Source organism: Diceros bicornis, chromosome 17 (assembly GCF_020826845.1).
Source record: "Diceros bicornis minor isolate mBicDic1 chromosome 17, mDicBic1.mat.cur, whole genome shotgun sequence".
Lineage (NCBI taxonomy): Eukaryota > Metazoa > Chordata > Mammalia > Perissodactyla > Rhinocerotidae > Diceros > Diceros bicornis.
In genome coordinates this window covers 2062977-2080430 of record NC_080756.1, presented here as the reverse complement: position 1 = coordinate 2080430, position 17454 = coordinate 2062977, and the positions used below count along the sequence as shown (strand labels likewise).

The 17454-nt window shown below is 35.3% G+C and overlaps 1 protein-coding gene across 4 annotated transcripts in view; it reads left to right on the top strand.

The window, feature by feature from the left end:
* CPSF6 (cleavage and polyadenylation specific factor 6) overlaps window positions 1-14964 on the top strand; it is a 28055-nt gene extending 13091 nt beyond the window's left edge. The window contains exons 5-11 of one of the 4 annotated variants that reach the window (XM_058557660.1): window positions 545-718; window positions 846-956; window positions 1398-1902; window positions 4044-4159; window positions 4663-4816; window positions 7640-7829; window positions 14541-14964. In XM_058557660.1, coding sequence (XP_058413643.1) covers window positions 545-718; window positions 846-956; window positions 1398-1902; window positions 4044-4159; window positions 4663-4816; window positions 7640-7826 — 1247 coding nt within the window. In that variant the 3' untranslated portion in view covers window positions 7827-7829; window positions 14541-14964. Of the gene's footprint in view, window positions 1-544; window positions 719-845; window positions 957-1397; window positions 1903-4043; window positions 4160-4662; window positions 4817-7636; window positions 7830-14540 lie in introns of all 4 variants that reach the window. The other 3 variants (XM_058557659.1, XM_058557663.1, XM_058557662.1) reach the window with 3 other exon arrangements.
* The last annotated feature ends 2490 nt before the right edge of the window (window positions 14965-17454 follow it).

Sequence of the window (17454 nt, the reverse complement as noted above, 5' to 3'; positions counted from 1 at the left end):
ACTGATAACCAGAAAATACTCGTTGGCTTTGTGCTGAACACGAAGACCTTTCACCTGTTGGTAAAGTGAATGTGGAGCAGATGTGCCATTACACACTTAGGAATGTTATCACTTAGAGATAAGATGGATGATCACGTAATTAACAGAAATTCACGTGATTGTTTTTCTTTTAATGTTTTAGCCCTTAAGATTTAACTGAAGAATATGTTACAGAGTTTAAATGGTCTATACTTAATGAAATTCAGATTTCTGTTGGAGAGTTTTGGTCTTGGTTGCTGCAGAGTACTGGTGTTTTGAAAGTAACTCATATTTCCTCATTGGAAGTACATTTGAGCCTGGATATTTTGAGACTTCAAAAGAACTTAAATAGATGTGAATGTTTTCCTAACCAGTGTTTCTCATGTAGTTTGGACAGGCCCAAGGCATCTGCAAGTTAGTGTGTAGTGTAAGTGAACTTTGAAATAGAGTTGTTTTTACTAAGAGTGGTTACATTTCAGAGAACTATGTTAATCAGTGCTATTTATGAGTATTTGGATATTTGCAGCTACACAATCAGGACAAATGTCTGGGGAAGGTAAAGCTGGTCCTCCGGGAGGCAGTTCACGCGCAGCATTTCCACAAGGTGGTAGAGGACGGGGCCGTTTTCCAGGGGCTGTTCCCGGTGGGGACAGATTTCCTGGGCCAGCAGGACCAGGAGGGCCACCCCCACCTTTTCCAGGTAAAATTTTTCTTAAATTACCATGGATAAAATGTCTACCTAATACCTCTTTTCCTTTTCTCTCTTTTTCAAGTAATGCATTATTAATGTGACTTACTCTCCTTGTTATGCTATTTTTGGAATCCAGGAAATTTGATCAAGCATCTTGTTAAAGGAACTCGGCCTTTGTTCCTGGAAACTAGGATTCCATGGCATATGGGGCACAGCATAGAGGAAATACCCATTTTTGGCCTAAAAGGTCTTTATTTTTCTCCAAACTTGCTTGACTTATATATAGAATATTTACATCCGTCTTATTTTCTTACCTCTTAAAAAATCCTTTCAAGACCATTTTTCCTTGTTTCACTTTCTAGCTTGGCATCAGAGTAGACTATAAGGTGGGTGATCTCACTGTGAGAAGTGTGTGTATGCTGAAAGATGGAAACTATCTCTAAGTGTTGTAATCTTTATTAAAGTTTTTGTTGTAATAATTTTTCTTAAGCATAAATTGAGGTAGTTAAATTTGTAAGGATAGACATCACGTTTGCAGTTGTTAGTGTAGCATTTACCATATGGGTTTCATTTAAAGAGAAAGGATGTTGGTCTATGAGTTATGCTTTAAAAGTATAATCTTGGCATAAAGGTTAAAATACCTCATTGAAGTGTTTTTTTTTTTCTCTCTCTCTCCTTTATTCTATAGCTGGACAGACTCCACCACGTCCACCCCTAGGTCCTCCAGGCCCACCTGGTCCACCAGGTCCTCCACCTCCTGGTCAGGTTCTGCCTCCTCCTTTAGCTGGGCCTCCTAATCGAGGAGATCGCCCTCCACCACCAGTTCTTTTTCCTGGACAGCCTTTTGGGCAACCTCCATTGGGTCCGCTTCCTCCTGGTCCTCCACCTCCAGTTCCAGGCTACGGCCCCCCTCCTGGTCCACCACCTCCACAACAGGGACCACCTCCACCTCCAGGCCCCTTTCCACCTCGCCCACCTGGCCCTCTTGGGCCACCCCTTACACTTGCTCCTCCTCCGCATCTTCCTGGACCACCTCCAGGTGCTCCACCACCAGCTCCACACGTGAACCCGGCTTTCTTTCCTCCACCAACTAACAGCGGCATGCCTACATCAGATAGCCGGGGTCCACCGCCAACAGATCCGTATGGCCGACCTCCGCCATATGATAGGGGTGACTATGGGCCTCCTGGAAGGTAAGTTAGCATGTGTCTATGAAAGTAGACTTGGTGTATTTGATCAATAAAAGATATTCTGTGCTCCATCGCTGAGGTTTTTTTTTTTTTTAATTATGTTCTTTTCCTCCAATATTTAATTTTCTGTGTTGCTTTCTCTTGTTAGAAGAGGAAGTTATGATACGGTGAAAACTTACTGAACAGGGTTGGGAATAATCCGGCTCTGCTACTTATGTGGCCATGTGATTTAGGGCAAGTCACTAAATCCTGGGATTCCTTTCCATCGGTTTTTAAATTAAAAGAGGTTAATGAAGATAGTTTAAGTGAGCAGATGGGATACTGAAGCTATTTTTAAGATTGTAAAGTCTGAATCTCATTTACCGTTGATGACACTACACAGAACCTTAAGGTCTTTTCATTGTTTTGGGTATTGGATCAGTTTGTTAAGTAGGTACTGTTGATGATCTCATGCTGATCAGGAGTCTTGAGTAGCAGCTTACTAACTTTTAATTAAAATGGGGACATTAAATAACTTACATGTGTTTTTGGGTAGATAAAGGCTTGTAAAACATAGACTATGGAAATTAAAATAATTAATGGTCATCCTTAGAGAAAAGCTGGGTGGAAACCACTGTTGAACTAAATGATCTCTTAGCCCCCTTTCGAAGTAATTTAAAAACAATCCAGGGGCCGCCCCGTGTTGTAGTGGTTAAGTGTGCACGCTCCCCCGCTGGCTGCCCAGATTTGGATCCTGGGTGTGCACCGACGCACCACTTGTCAAGCCATGCTGTGGCGGCGTCCCATGTAAAGTGGAGGAAGATGGGCACGGATGTTAGCCCAGGGCCAGTCTTCCTCAGCAAAAAGAGGAGGATTGGCATGGATGTTAGCTGAGGGCTGATCTTCCTTACACAAAAAAAAAGATCCATACGCAAATCATAATTTGGATAGCTATGTTTATAATCTTTAAGAACTGTTTGAATTTGTACCTTTCAATTTTTGAGTTTATCATTTGATTTTGTATTCTATAACTATCACTATTAAACTACTTTATATTTCAGTTTGATAAGGTCCTGCAGGAATGAATTTCAGCATCTGCCTAATTCCGTACAATTACACAGGCCACGGCAGTAAATTTGATGTTGTAAACAAAGTTTATTAGCAGTTATCTATCCATAGAAGTTGCATCTTTTTGACTGCCAATGCTTTGTTTTCTTTAGAAAAATATTATAACTGCCAAGCTAGTATAACTTTTCTTCTGTTGATTTTAATTCCAGTGAGCAACTACATACCAGGTGTTCACCCTCAGTGTGTAGGAGTGGGTTAGGTGACTTGGTTTGACAGTTTAAAATTTGAGTCTCATATCCTTTTCCTAACATACTAGAATTTCTACAGTATCAGATTTTCAAGAATTTGGGGGAGCCGTTTATTATTGACTAGTTTTTTATTGAAAATTGAAGAAAACTGATTATCTTACTTGGGATATTTTTTTTAGGGAGGTAGGGTGGGCACAAGTCACAGCATGTAGTTGAAATCATGCGTGAATTTTGAACAACTTGTAGTTTGGTCAGGATGTTTATGAAGTTTTGGGAATAACAGTAATACCGTATAAGCACGCAAGTGGTTAGATTAGCTGTTTGCTCATTTCAGTGCAATGAACTGCTACTGCTTGCCTCAAGTCAGTGTCCTACTTAGTAATGAGCAGCTAAGATGGCAAAGAGAAGTTGGCCTTTCCTGTACTGCACACTTCATCTTTAAAGTTGTCAAGCAGCTTTAGAAAATCTTGGCATTTTATTCATGTTTCCAACAAATATTTACACTTAATGAGTACCTTTTGTCAGACATTATGTTACATATATTCATCAGAACAATGATCTGCTTTTGTATGACTCTGAAAAATATTGCATTGTAGATATGTAAGTGTCTCATTTCTGGCCTCCAGAAAGACAAGGCTTACGAGTTGCTTCTTTATTTCAGCTGAAAGATAATGGTGTAAGAGAATTTTGCTTAGACTTACTGTCTGTAGGAGAAATAGCATGCTGTGATCTGGAAAAGTAACTGCTGGCCCTAGGGCACTTGTCAAAAGCAACTAGTATGAATTGCTTATGCTGTTAGGACTAAGAAAATCTGTTGTGTACCATTTAAGGTTTATTTTGATTTTATAGGGAAATGGATACTGCAAGAACACCATTGAGTGAAGCTGAGTTTGAAGAAATCATGAATAGAAATAGGGCAATCTCAAGTAGTGCTATTTCAAGAGCTGTGTCAGATGCCAGCGCTGGTTTGTATATTTCTTCCTTTGAGTATTTTTCATTTATGTTATTAAGAATGACCTAAAACTTTAAGTACAATCTTGAAGAAGGGTCATTTACATGTAATAGTTATTTTTATATTTCCAAATCATCACCTATACTTTATTTGAAAGGCCTCGAAGGAAGCTGTACATCAGTGTGTAGTGGAAAGACCCTTAATTAAATGTTTATGTATAAATTCAGATCTTAGCCCTGACATTTAATGGCTCAGGGGCCATAAGGCAGCTCATTTAGTCTCATATTTAAAAATGATAACCTGCCTCACACAGCTGTAATAATAATAATAAATTGTGCTGATTTCGTGCACGTAAAAGCCTTTTCCAAATGGTGAAACAATAAAAAAAATTAAGACATCTTCTGTAGTCATTTGAAAGTGCACTCCTGTTGTAAAATGCGTTATCACTCTCACCGCAAGTGGTTTGGTGGTATTTGAAAACGAAATTTGACTTCAGCCCCTCTCCTTTGCTCGTAGGTGATTATGGGAGTGCTATTGAGACATTGGTGACTGCGATTTCTTTAATTAAACAATCCAAAGTATCTGCTGATGATCGTTGCAAAGTTCTTATTAGCTCTTTGCAGGATTGCCTTCACGGAATTGAATCCAAGTCTTACGGGTCTGGATCAAGGTAAAACTTTCCTGTCTCATGTCTATTTAAAACCGCTACTTTACAAATAGGAAAAATTTTGTGCTTGGGACTTTAAAATAGGACTTTGATTTTACTTACTACTGTTTACTCAGCAACTAGAGTGATTTTTTTTAACTCTAAATCAAATGTTAGGTGTTTGCTTAAAACCCTTCAAAGGCTTCCATTTCCTCTTAGAATAAGACTATGCACCTTGGGGCGCTGTGTGCTGTGGTCCCTGCCTCTCGCTTCAGCCCCATCGGGCCTCGCCCCTTGCTTCCTGCTCTCCAGCCATCCTGGTCTCCCTTCTCGTCGTCCTGACACATCAAGGGCTTGACCACCTCGCTGTCTTTGTACTTCATGAAGCTTCTGCTGGAGCCCTTTTCCCTGGCTCTTCACATAGTTGGCTCCTTATCCTTCATGCCTCAGCTCAGTCTAACTTCCTAGGAGGGGTCTTCTCCCCAGTTATTCTCTCGTGTTGTTCTGTTTATTTTTTTCACAGCACTTACCTTAATCTCTTCTTATTTATTATTAATGCAATTTTCTCTTCGCTAGAACACATGTTGAACGATGGAAGAGGCCTTACCTGTCCTGTTGACTATAATGTTTAGTGACTAAGCAGTGCTTGGTACTGAATGGGTGCCAAATAAATATTTCTTGAACAAAGGAGTTAATGAATGAATGAATGAATGATCTATTCTTAGCTTTTTAATTAGGTAATTCCTTTTTTTAGCATTACTGCTAACCTTGAAATTTTACATATTTTTGAAAGGTAGATCTTTAATCTTTCCATGATAGTGTTAGATATGTCTTTAGTGATTTTTATCTGGTGGTAGAGTCTTCTTCATTAAGTTAAGGAAAAGGAGCTTGTCTTTGTCGTGGTCTCCAACTTTATTGCCTTTTTGACCCAGTGTAAGGATCTTTATATCTGAACAAGTTTGTCATAGCTAAAGACCAAATCTTATATAGTCATCTTTTTAACTTTTTAAGTCCAAAGTAAGAGCTCCTGCCTTGGTCAAGGAGCTTAACACCTAATAATATTTGCTGAGTCTACCTGTCTGGTGCAAAAATACAAAATAAATATTTAATTATTTCCTTATCGTGAATTTCAGAATTTAGAGCAACAGAATTTCTAAAAGTATTTTAGGCAGTATGCTTTCATTAAATTACCTGGGGTTTTTTTTGGAGAAAAGAAAGCTCATAAAACATTTATCATTATTAAATAATAATGTGAATAGTATCCCCACCTTTTCTAGTGGTCATAATTACTAGATTTTTCCTCTGCTTCCCTCCACGCCCCTAACAAACATATATATATATAATTAGAAAGTTTCTTAGTGGAGTAGCACTCATGATGAACCATATTTTGGTTAGTTATAAATGTATTTTATTTTATTTTATTTTATTTTTGTGAGGAAGATCAGCCCTGAGCTAACATCCATGCCAATCCTCCTCTCTTTTTTTTTACTGAGGAAGACTGACCCTGGGCTAACATCTGTGCCCACCTTCCTCTACTTTTTTATATGGGACGCTGCCACAGCATGGCCTGACAAGTGGTGCATCAGTGCGCGCCCGGGATACGAACCCAGGCCCCCAGCAGCAGAGCACGTGCACCTAACTGCTACGCCACAGGGCCAGCCCCTGGTTAGTTATAAATGTAAAATTGGTACTTATATATAGGTTTAGGTAACCTGTGTTAATGGGTAGTAGTTTTTATGTATTTAAGTCCCATTGTATATTGAGTGATTTCATGAAATCTGTATCTAAAAAACTACCTTCTCTCTCTCTTTTTTTTTTTTTTTTTTTTTTGCTAAGATTTACCGTGAGCTAACATCTGTGCCAGTCTTCCTCTATTTTGTGTATGGGTTGCCACCACGCCGTGGCTGCCAAGTGGTGTAGGTCCGTGCCCTGGCTCTGAACCCACGAATGCTGTCCGCCAAAGTGTAGCACGCTGAGTTTAACCAACAGGCCACAGGGCCTGCCCCCTATGTTCTTTAGCTTGAAACACAAGTCCTTTGAACTTTTCTCTCCTTTATCTTGCTCTTTTTCATTCTGAAATACCACATGTCTGTTTTAGGCTACTAGTTATAGCAGATGTAATGATGTATTGCCCTGGTGTGTCTTGTTCCCAATTTTTGGGTGAATATTTTAAAAAATGAAACTTTGGGCCGGCCCCGTGGCTTAGCGGTTAAGTGCGCGTGCTCTGGTGCTGGCAGCCCGGGTTCAGATCCTAGGCGCGCACTGACGCACCGCTTCTCTGGCCGTGCTGAGGCTGCATCCCACATACAGCAACTAGAAGGATGTGCAGCGGTGACGTATAACTATCTACTGGGGCTTTGGGGGAAACAAATAAATAAAATTAAAAAAAAAAAATTTAAAAAATGAAACTTTTATGGGGCCAGCCCAGTGGCACAGCGGTTAAGTTCACACGCTCCGCTTCCACGGCCCGGGGTTCGCAGGTTTGGATCCCGGGCGCGGACCTACACACCGCTTGTCAAGCCATGCTGTGGTGGCATCTCACATATAAAATAGAGGAAGATTGACACAGATGTTAGCTCAGGGACAATCTTTCTCAAGCAAAAAGAGGAAGATTGGCAACAGATATTAGCTCGAGGCCAGTCTTCCTCACCCAAAAAAAAGAAGTTTCTAGTTCATGCTTGAAGGTGAGTTGGTAAATTGTTATTGGCATTTCATGGTATTGTAAGTTTGAACTAGATTTATGAAGAATTTTTTGCTTTCTTAGGTATTTTTAAACACCAAAATATTTAATATCTTTTTAAGCTGTCCAGTTACGGAGAGCATTAATCCAGTAATTTCTTTTAGAAGACGTGAACGATCAAGAGAAAGGGACCATAGTAGATCACGAGAAAAGAGTCGGCGTCATAAATCTCGTAGTAGAGATCGTCATGACGATTATTATAGAGAGAGAAGCAGAGAACGAGAGAGACACCGCGACCGGGATCGTGACCGAGACCGAGAGCGTGACCGAGAGCGAGAGTATCGTCATCGCTAGGAGGTGGGTATTCCTTGTTCCTGTTGTATTAACGTGTGTATTATAAACAGGAATTATAACTCTGAGGCTATTGTTTATACAGTATATACCTACATTTTAAATGGTCCAACTACTTGTTCTGAGTTTAATCTTCTGGAAACATCTGAGACTAATGACAGGTAAGTAATGACAGGTAAAAAGTTTGATCTCTTATCCTCAAAATTGTATTGCTGAGCTATATATAACTTTTAGGTTTCACGTTGTTAGTGGTCTTAGGAAAGCAAGAAAATATTCAAGAGGACTCATTGTTTACTTCTAAAATCTAAAAACTGGAATTCTGTTAATCACATACATAGTTTGCATGCAATTTAAAATATAAAATACAGGGAGTTAATTCATATATATATATGTACATATATATGTATAATGTGCTTGGACTTTAAAAAATAAATTTAGTTTCTCTCCTGAACTAACTACATTTATCCCTGAACTTTTAAAGGAAATCTAACACTATGATAGTTTATAATACAGGAGGATGGTTTCTCAGCATTGAGAGAGCTTTTCTACTTAAAAAAAACCACTTTTTAGAAATGACACTTTTTCTGGCATCTGGTTGTTTTTAAAAGAAAAGAAACAGTATCCTTTAATTTGCAAAGAAAATATGAAACTTAATCAAAATGGGATCAGGGTAGTCCATATCTAAGAATTTTAAATTGTATCAAACCATACATCCCAGGTTAGACTAACCTTGAAATGATTTTCTTTGATGTTTCATTCATAAACCATAATCATTGTGTCTTTTTTTCTGTATTTTAAAACTATTTCTTGTGTACATTTTTCATAGAGTGGGAGGGATTATCTGTTTATACTTCATTTCCACGTGTAATTTTATTTTTATATTTGTGAACAGCATTTATTCATGTGAAAGGTTGGGGGAGGGCACTGTAAGGCTTGTGCATGTGATACAAAGGTTATTCTGTAAACAGATATTTTTTCTTTATATGTTGGTGGCATATCCAAATTAAATTAGGCTAAAACAAACCCCTTTTATAGGTAACTGCTCTTCACCTGATTGTCCTTCATAATCATGGGAAATATTGAAAATTCAGTCATGGTAATTGTTAGTATTTAAATTGTTGTGGGCAAAATCAAAGACTTTATCGAGTGTATATAATTCTGTGACAGAATAGCAGTTTCTTTATAATAGATATATTTTATCAAATGAGATTCCTTTTGAATACTCTTTAGAAAATAAGCATGTAAGTCTTATTCTTATGGTACACAAATAAGCTGTTACAGTTTAAAGAGCTTTTTGAAGTGAAAAGGCCAGTTTTAATAAATTTCCTTGCATTTTGAATATGCATCTTGAATATTTATCAAAACTTTAATTTTAAAATAGTTCTCCATGTATTGTATTAGAGAACTTAATATAAATGATTCTCAAAACATTTCTTTAATGTAAGGCAAAACATCTTTCACTTTTAAAACTAAACTTATGGAAATTGATGCTGTTTCTAGATGTAATAATTGAATGTTGTATTATGTAAATCTAAACACTAAATTTTAAAAATGTAGCTTCTTTTCCCCCTGGGTTGAACAGATCAGATCCCATCTTATGAAAAAATTCTCAGCGTCCATCAGTTGTTTATGGTGAATTGTGGCCAACTTACTACTTGAAATGCATAACTATATCAGCCGTGTCATTTATAGTAATGTACAGGTCCTATGAGTTATGTTTTTAATTCGACTTGGTCAGTTATCAACAAGCTTCTAGTTACTGAAGGCATGGTAACAAAACTTGCATACATTTTCAGTCATCTCCAAGGTTGGATGCGCCCATCAAGGGGCTTCTGAACCAGTTTATACCCAAAGTTAATAAGTTTTCCTTCTGGTTTCAGTTAAACTAGCATAGTCAACCAAGTAAACTCCTTCTTGAAAAGTCCATTATTAATTTTAAATACTTTGAATTGACTAACATTACGTTTCAGTAGTGAGTACACCTAACTATCATGGCTTGAGTTTTATTACATTCAGATGTTAACTATGGATTCCTAACTTGCAGACTATTGTTGACATTTTCTCTTAATCACTGATGTGTACCATACCCAAATTCCCGTTTTGTTTGTACATTAATCAGAATTGAGTTGTAATATTGTGATGTGCTTTTATCAAAGCAAAATTTTACGTAAGCGTTTCCAGTGCAAAAAATTCTGTTATCCTGGAATATTGTACCTTTGCTATACCAAACAGTATTTATTGTGGTTGTAGACATGAATAAAGGGATGGGGACTGGGAGTAAATATATTCAAGTTAAAAACTTTTTTAAACAAACATAAAACTATCTGCACATTTAATCACCATCATGATAAGGTCTGTTGACCTTTTTAGAAGTTTTAAAATGAGTCCTTTTAACCTTTCATGTAAATCTTAAATGGGCTAAAGGAAATAAGAGTGACTTAGAAGCTAAGGTGAATGTCAGTAAGTCTGTATACAAGTACAACAGTACTGTAATCGATTATTAAAGTGATGAATGGCTAAAAGGGCAAGTTCTTAATTTAACTGGAAACTTGATGTTGGCAAGCTGTTGATGTCTGTCCCATCTTAATTTTTTTGTGTTTGAACTGTTGGTAATGTTAATTGCATTCTCGCATTTAAAAAATGTATTAGTTTTTCTAAAAGCATTCAATATCTAAGTTTCAAATAGATAACATTTTATTGGGAATATCAGTATTGTAAATTTTCAGTATGTAAATACATTGTGCTTCATATTCTGTAATTTCTGCCTCTATTCTCAGACCACTCTGAGCAAAACAGAAGTAGTTTAGTATTTAAGATTGTACATGTCTAGAAATAATTTTCCTTTCATAGTTCAGTGTTTTTTTTTTTTAGATTGTGTTCCTCTTATTGTTTGGAACAACTGTACTTAACAAATTTCTGTGAATAATTGAGTTTTTCTTTGTGTACTGAAGAGTAATGAAACCAAATTATTTTTTAAATACTCTCTGGTCATGCTTTTTCTCTCCCTGATATATGAGGTTTTACATATTCTCAAATCATTTTCCATTTCTTTGATACAATTTTTAAGCATCATGTATGGGATATGGATTAAATAACTCTACACTTTCTTTTGTTGTATGATTACTCTTCTGCCATAATTGCAATCTTAGATTTTGTTGTTATTGCACAAGATTTAGCGTGCTTTGCATTCTTTATTCAGTTTATAGCTTTTCATTAATTTGGGAAAAACAAAAGCCAAAAGAATCAAAAGTTCTTTCTTGTATGTTAAGATGTTTTATCTCCTTAAGAGTTAGTGTTACTTTGAGGCTCATGTGAAAACTAAGTTCTCTTAACTGTCTGATGAATGATGTGGTGGTAATGAGATTTAAAAACTATTTATGCGTCTCTTAGGTCCCCTGCCTGATACTGTCTGGCCCTGTGTTTCCATGTGTCCTCACTGCTCTGCTTCCTCTTGACCTGCTAGCTCGCACTTCTTTTGCTCTAATTTTCCTTCTTTTAGTATTATTTGCAGAACCTATCTGACCACACAGCTGTCTTAACTAAAGTGACAGGAGGGTAGAAAGTAATCCTTCGAATGGATGGATAGTGTGTTTTTTTGCTCACTGTGGTTTAAGAATATGATTTTGTTTACAAATGATTAATGTTCCCTGTAAGAAAAAAAAATTTCAGTGCCAAATGTGAGTCGCTTTGCTCTCTCACCTTCATCTCAGTGTGAAATTTACTACCATTGTTTTAGTTTGTAAATTAGATTGTTTTGAATAAACAATATTTTGAACGAATATTTAGTTAGCGTTGTTTAAAGAAAACCTAATGACCAAAAAAGGGCAAGAGTGCCATATATGCTATCCAAACTTAGTACTTTGCTTGCTTTCTGTGGTAGCATGTTTTAACTTGCACAGTGAATTCTAAATCACATAAACAGCTTATTTTGAAATGTCCATTATGTGAAATTTAGGGGGCAAAGCTGAGTTTCCTTTGACTGTGGTGAAATTTATTTCTACTATTTAGTGAACTGCCTAGAGTAACAATCATGTATGTGTTTTATAGTATAATGAAAGGCTTTAGTTCAAATGAGGTAAGTACTATCTCCAGAGGCAGAAAGATGAAGATATGAAATGTTTTAGTAGTAAGGAAATTTTTTGTAAACATCTACAATAGACAGAATTTTGTGTAGTATGTTCTAGTCAACGCAAGAAGGAATTTTCATTTTAAAAATAGTTAAATTATATTTAGATACTTGTATTTCTTTTGCCCAACCCATCTCCATTCCTCTCATTAAGGAGAGGTTTTCAGATAAAAGTGAATATTATTTCACTGAGTTAATAATAGTACGTCTCTAAAATTATCTTAGAATCCTTTTAATTCAATATATTGTGAAAACCTATAGAAGAGCCATATCAAATGTTTGAATCTTTTACTTGAAAGATGAATTTGCCATGAATTTAGAAACACTATGCTAACAGATTTGCTTAGATAAGTTTCTTAAAGAAACACTCATAATTTGAGTTGTTAGTATTGGCTTGATCTTATCACAAAATGCAAGTGTTTCTCTGTGTTATAATTTTACTTAGTGCTCACTTTACAGACTTCATGAAAGAGCTGTAGATTGCATTTGTCTTAGTTTTTTAAGTGTTTACATAGATCTTCCTTTTATAGCTGATAGCTTAAAGCAAGTAATTGTGTGGCTTTGACAAAAACAGATTTGACCAAATGGTATTTTGAAAACATGAGCATTGAATGTGTTTGTCACTTTTAAGCTTCTTTTTGATATCTTTGTTTATGTAGATGTCTACTTAGAAATTTGAGACTATAATATGAAATTGGATTATTGGAAATGGGTTGTATTGCCTTCAGATTTGCTTCCGTTTGAGATTGTAAAATTTTTATTTCCAAATGGATAAATGTAAAGTATTTAGAAACAGAAATTAAAACTGTCAGACTATCCCCCAGATCTTATGTCTGTATGGTGAAAATGAGAGACTTATTAATAGTAAAGATCTATCTATAAAGTATAATCAAGCACAAGATGAGTTCCCCCGCCCTGGGTGAAGATGTGTGTTGTAATTTCACAAACAGGGCTCTCTACATAAAAAGTAGGGACATTCTCCATTGGAGTGATGAAAGATATAAAGTTGCAGTGTATGCCATATGTTTTTTGGAAGGGTTGGGTATTTTTGTTTTTCTTACTGTGACTGTAAATAACTTTCCCTCTGTAATGACCCAATGTCTCTTTTTTATCCCTCCCAGCACAACAGAAAAATTAGGGAGCCAGCATTCTTTTGCAATAAGAATTTTGAATTTCCCAGTAATGTGTTTTTTAAGATTAGAACATATTCCTTGTTCCTCTTTCTGTAGTACTTTGACATGAGTTTTTAAAAGTGCATTGCAAATAATAAAAATAAAACATGAAAGCTACCTTTCTAGATTTTTTCCATGAAATAATTCCACCAAAAGCTTCATCAGCATAAGATAAAAGTACAGTAAAAGGTGACATTAGAAATGGCTTAAGTAGCTCTTGGAAAAATAAGGAAAAATAGCAACTATTTAAAAGAGAAAGTCCAGGATTATAACATCTGTTTTTTCCTTTTGCAGTTGTAAAATTTAGGTTTTTACTGCCAGGCAGTGTGTACCAATGCTCTTAAGATGTTTACAGCCTAGTTGGGGAAGAAAGGACATAAAAGATAACAGTTATAGTTCTGACAGAATATTAATTACTCCTAGTTATAGAGCAAAAAGTATTTTTTAATTACTTTTATGGCAAAATATACCTAAATATTGTCCCATTTTGCCTCTTACTACATCATCTTAGTGAAATACTCTCTTGGCATTTATATTTTAAATATCTGGTGTTTCAGTGATTACTTATATCTGAGTTAATTGAATGTTTCTTTTGTGAACCTCTCCCTGAAGTATGCATATTGTTGTATTCTTGAAATTTTAGTTTATCCAATTTATCGCTTTTTTTTTCTTTATGTGAGTTTTCAATGAAATTTATCATTGTAGATTCCTATTTAGCTTGGTTTCGGTTAGTTTTATATACTGCATTAGACATTTCAGTATAGGTGGAATAGAGTGCAAGTAAAGTAAATGTGTTAAATTTGTATTATGTCTAAAGATTTGTACGTGGATGTCATATTTATTTAAATGTGCATACTGAGCAATATATCTATAAATTTTATTTATAAATTTTGTAACATGAAGCACCGTTTGATTTATAACATTTGCAGAAGTTCCTGTATGCTGTCAAATAAATACAACTAATTTGTAAAATAATTTATTGCATTTTATGTTCAGTTTGCATTTGTTAATGAGTTACATAGAATTGATAATATGGGTGAATGAAAAATATTTACATTAAAATCATCGAAACATTTTTTCATTTATTTTTGTAGTATACATACTTTAGAAAATGACTTATAAATGTTTCCATCATCACAGAAACACTAGCTGCTATTTTCATTTCTGTTCCAGTTACTAAATTTATAAGGCAATAATATTAAGAAGAATGAAACCAGAATGTCTCAGTTTTAATCATCACATAAATTGGGAGCATTTCTCCACCACAAAGGCAGCTACTGTTTCAGTTAATTCTTATTTTGTGTTAGAGTACGTACAGTGACGTAGATGCACGACTTGTGTATGTATAGTTAAGCCAGCGTTTTTCTGTCTGTTATGGGGAATAGCAAAATCTACATCACAAATTTTGACACATTACAGCTGAAGGAAGAGGAACACCTTCCAAGACAAAACAGTCTTCATGGGGGAAAATGACGCTTGTCCAGCAGTTTGCTTCTTGTGATTGAACTGAACCCGTAAGGATTCATGGATAAAATGAACAGGAATAGATCTGAATAAAGCAAATCTGCATAAATGGTAACCAGTAGCTCTTTTTTTTTTTTATGTTGCTTAACTGTTTTATTTGAAAGAAACCTGTGTGATTTAAAAAGTTATAGCTTTTGCAACTTTATTACTGGTTATATACATTTGGCCATTATAATGTGCAAGCAATTGGAAAAAAGTCAAGTAAATGCTTGTTTTTATAGTAGTTTGTTCTTGTTAAAAATGTTCATATGATAATGTCTGTAAACAGCACCACTTTGATTATAATAGATGTAGTGTTGTAATAAACTGTTTAATGGGGCTGATGTGTAAAGCTGTTCAAGTTATTTGATGTTTACACCTCAGGGAAAGTGTTGTGTTCAGCAATATCTAAAGATGATGTTACTATGACATTTATACTGTCCTTTCAAAAAGCATTGCAATAGCGGTTTTGGATATGCATCAATCTAATCTTGCGTTCAGTGAATTAAAAATACTAATTAAGTGTTTCTTGCCCTTGATTTTGATATTAGAATAGGTGATTACATGGATACTTAAATATTTCTATATTCTGCTTTTCTAGCTGTTTTTACCTAGTTAGCTTGTGATTTTGCTGAATGGTATGTAAACTTGTAAAAACTGAAGTTTCACAGACATAGCAATCCAGTCAATGTCTTAGGGGTCAAAAAAAATGTGGTTTTAACATTTTAGAAGAAAACCCGTACATTATTTGCTACAGTAATGCAGCTTAATTACAACACAGATGTACTGAAATGCTTAATTGTAAACTGCTAGCATTGAAGAAATATTTTGACGGTTCTGATTTGATGCGGCAGTTATTTGCTGTTTTATATTGATAATGCTTATGGTTTGTTTTGAAGCCATGGGCAGTGTAAATACAGCCGTGCAGCAGACAAATGTGAGTAAAGAGAGCCTTAGTTTTATTTTCCGGTTACTGTCGATTTCTGAAGGGTGTAATGTTTATTAACATCAGGTTGTATCCTCCTGTGTGTGTAATGGGAGAGTATGGGTGTACCCTATCTCCGCGGTTTAAAGAATTCTATATATATTCATGCAACCTATTGATTTGTGCTGGAGTTATTTGCTTAATCAAAGATTCTTTCAAAGCTGTCTTGCATACAGGCCCACATTGAAAGCACCTGGCTAGCATGTGTTTTTAATTGCAAGATTAGTAGAAGCAGAGTGTCAACTTGATTAGACGTTTTCATAGGAAGGTCATTCTGAATCACTACTTCAGAAATTTGAGTTCAAATCCTTAAGCAAATTAATTTGTTTTTAATATCTGATTATCTTTGAGAGATCTTCTGATAATACACATTGGTTTTTAAAAAGTATAGCCAAATTTTAGGACAATGCTTAACGTGTTTAGGGACCCTAGATATTGTGTCACGTGCAACTGTAAACGCCCTCCGAGATTTCCACTCCAGCTCTGCACTTCTTTTTTGTCTGTTCTCACCCTAGTTCTTACAAATTTAGCTGTTTCAGATTATTCATATTATTGCCAGTTTTATTTTAAAACATTTCATTATTAGAGTATTTGTGCATGGGCTCGTTGGTGTTAATCAGACTGTTTGCTCTCAGAAATTTCAGTGTTCTATCTTGTTGAAAATGCAGTTGCCTTTTTAACATCTTTGAGAGTTGTATCAGAATTGATTTTCTTGTTTTGTGTATAGGTCTTGTTAGTTTTTGTCATTTCTTAGCTCTTTTATATTTTAATTGCAATGCCCTAATGCGAAGAAGTATAGACATAAATTAATAATATTCCAAGGGAATTAGTTAATAGTAAGCTTAAAAGGTAAGTAAATGTCCATGAGAATAAAATTTTCTCTGAACAATTTTAAAATGGAATCATAAAAATCTAACTGCGCTTGAACTGGAAATTTTGTACTAATTAAATCCTTCATTTACCTATTCATTTTTTATCAGTGGAACCTTTAATTGTTCATTGTCTGTCATTCTCCTCCCTGCTTGGCTGATCTCATTATGTGACTTGTTGCAGACAATGTGAATGTGCTAGAATTGTTGGCTTCTAGTCTGGTGTTTTTAAATGTTGTCAGAAGGTAACTTTTTGGTTTGACCAATTAATTTTTGCAAAGTCTTACTCTACCTAACACATGAATGTATAGCAGTAAAGGTGAAAATTACAAGGCTTGTTTAATTTTTCATATCCCTTCTGTTGTTTATGGCTGATGTTATTTGAAAACTTTTTTTCTTTTTTTTCAATGTTTAAAAACAATCCAAAGAGATAAATCTTTACGTAGACACCAAAAAAAAAAAAGGAGAGAGTCCCAGAAACCTTCTCTTTTCTTCTTAATAATAATCGTAGTGAATATGAAAACAAACTTGAGTTTTAATTTTAAACCATAGCACTTATTAGTGCTGTGCAGTCACATTCCTTTCAACCAGTCAAGTTATGAATGAGGGAGACAGCACCGGAATGGAATTGCTTCTGCAGCAACACTTTGAATTGAATGTGCTGCTTTTAGTTAAAGAACGTGTTGTGGAAAGGATATTCCATTGTAAATTTGGAAGGGTTTATTTTGTCAATTTGCATAAGCAAGATTTGGAGTAAGTTGCAGTGGCTATTGATGATAGTTTAGTCCATTTAATGGGCCCCTTATGTAGAATATTCTTAAGCAGTTAACTACAATTTGGAGTTTACAAATAACTTATGGATTGTAGCTTAAGGTATTGTGTTCATTTAATTCTCCTGTGGAGAATATTGCTTTGTTTTTTACTAGTTTAAAGTCAGTTCTTAAAATAAACATGGAGGTTTTAATGAACGTTATAA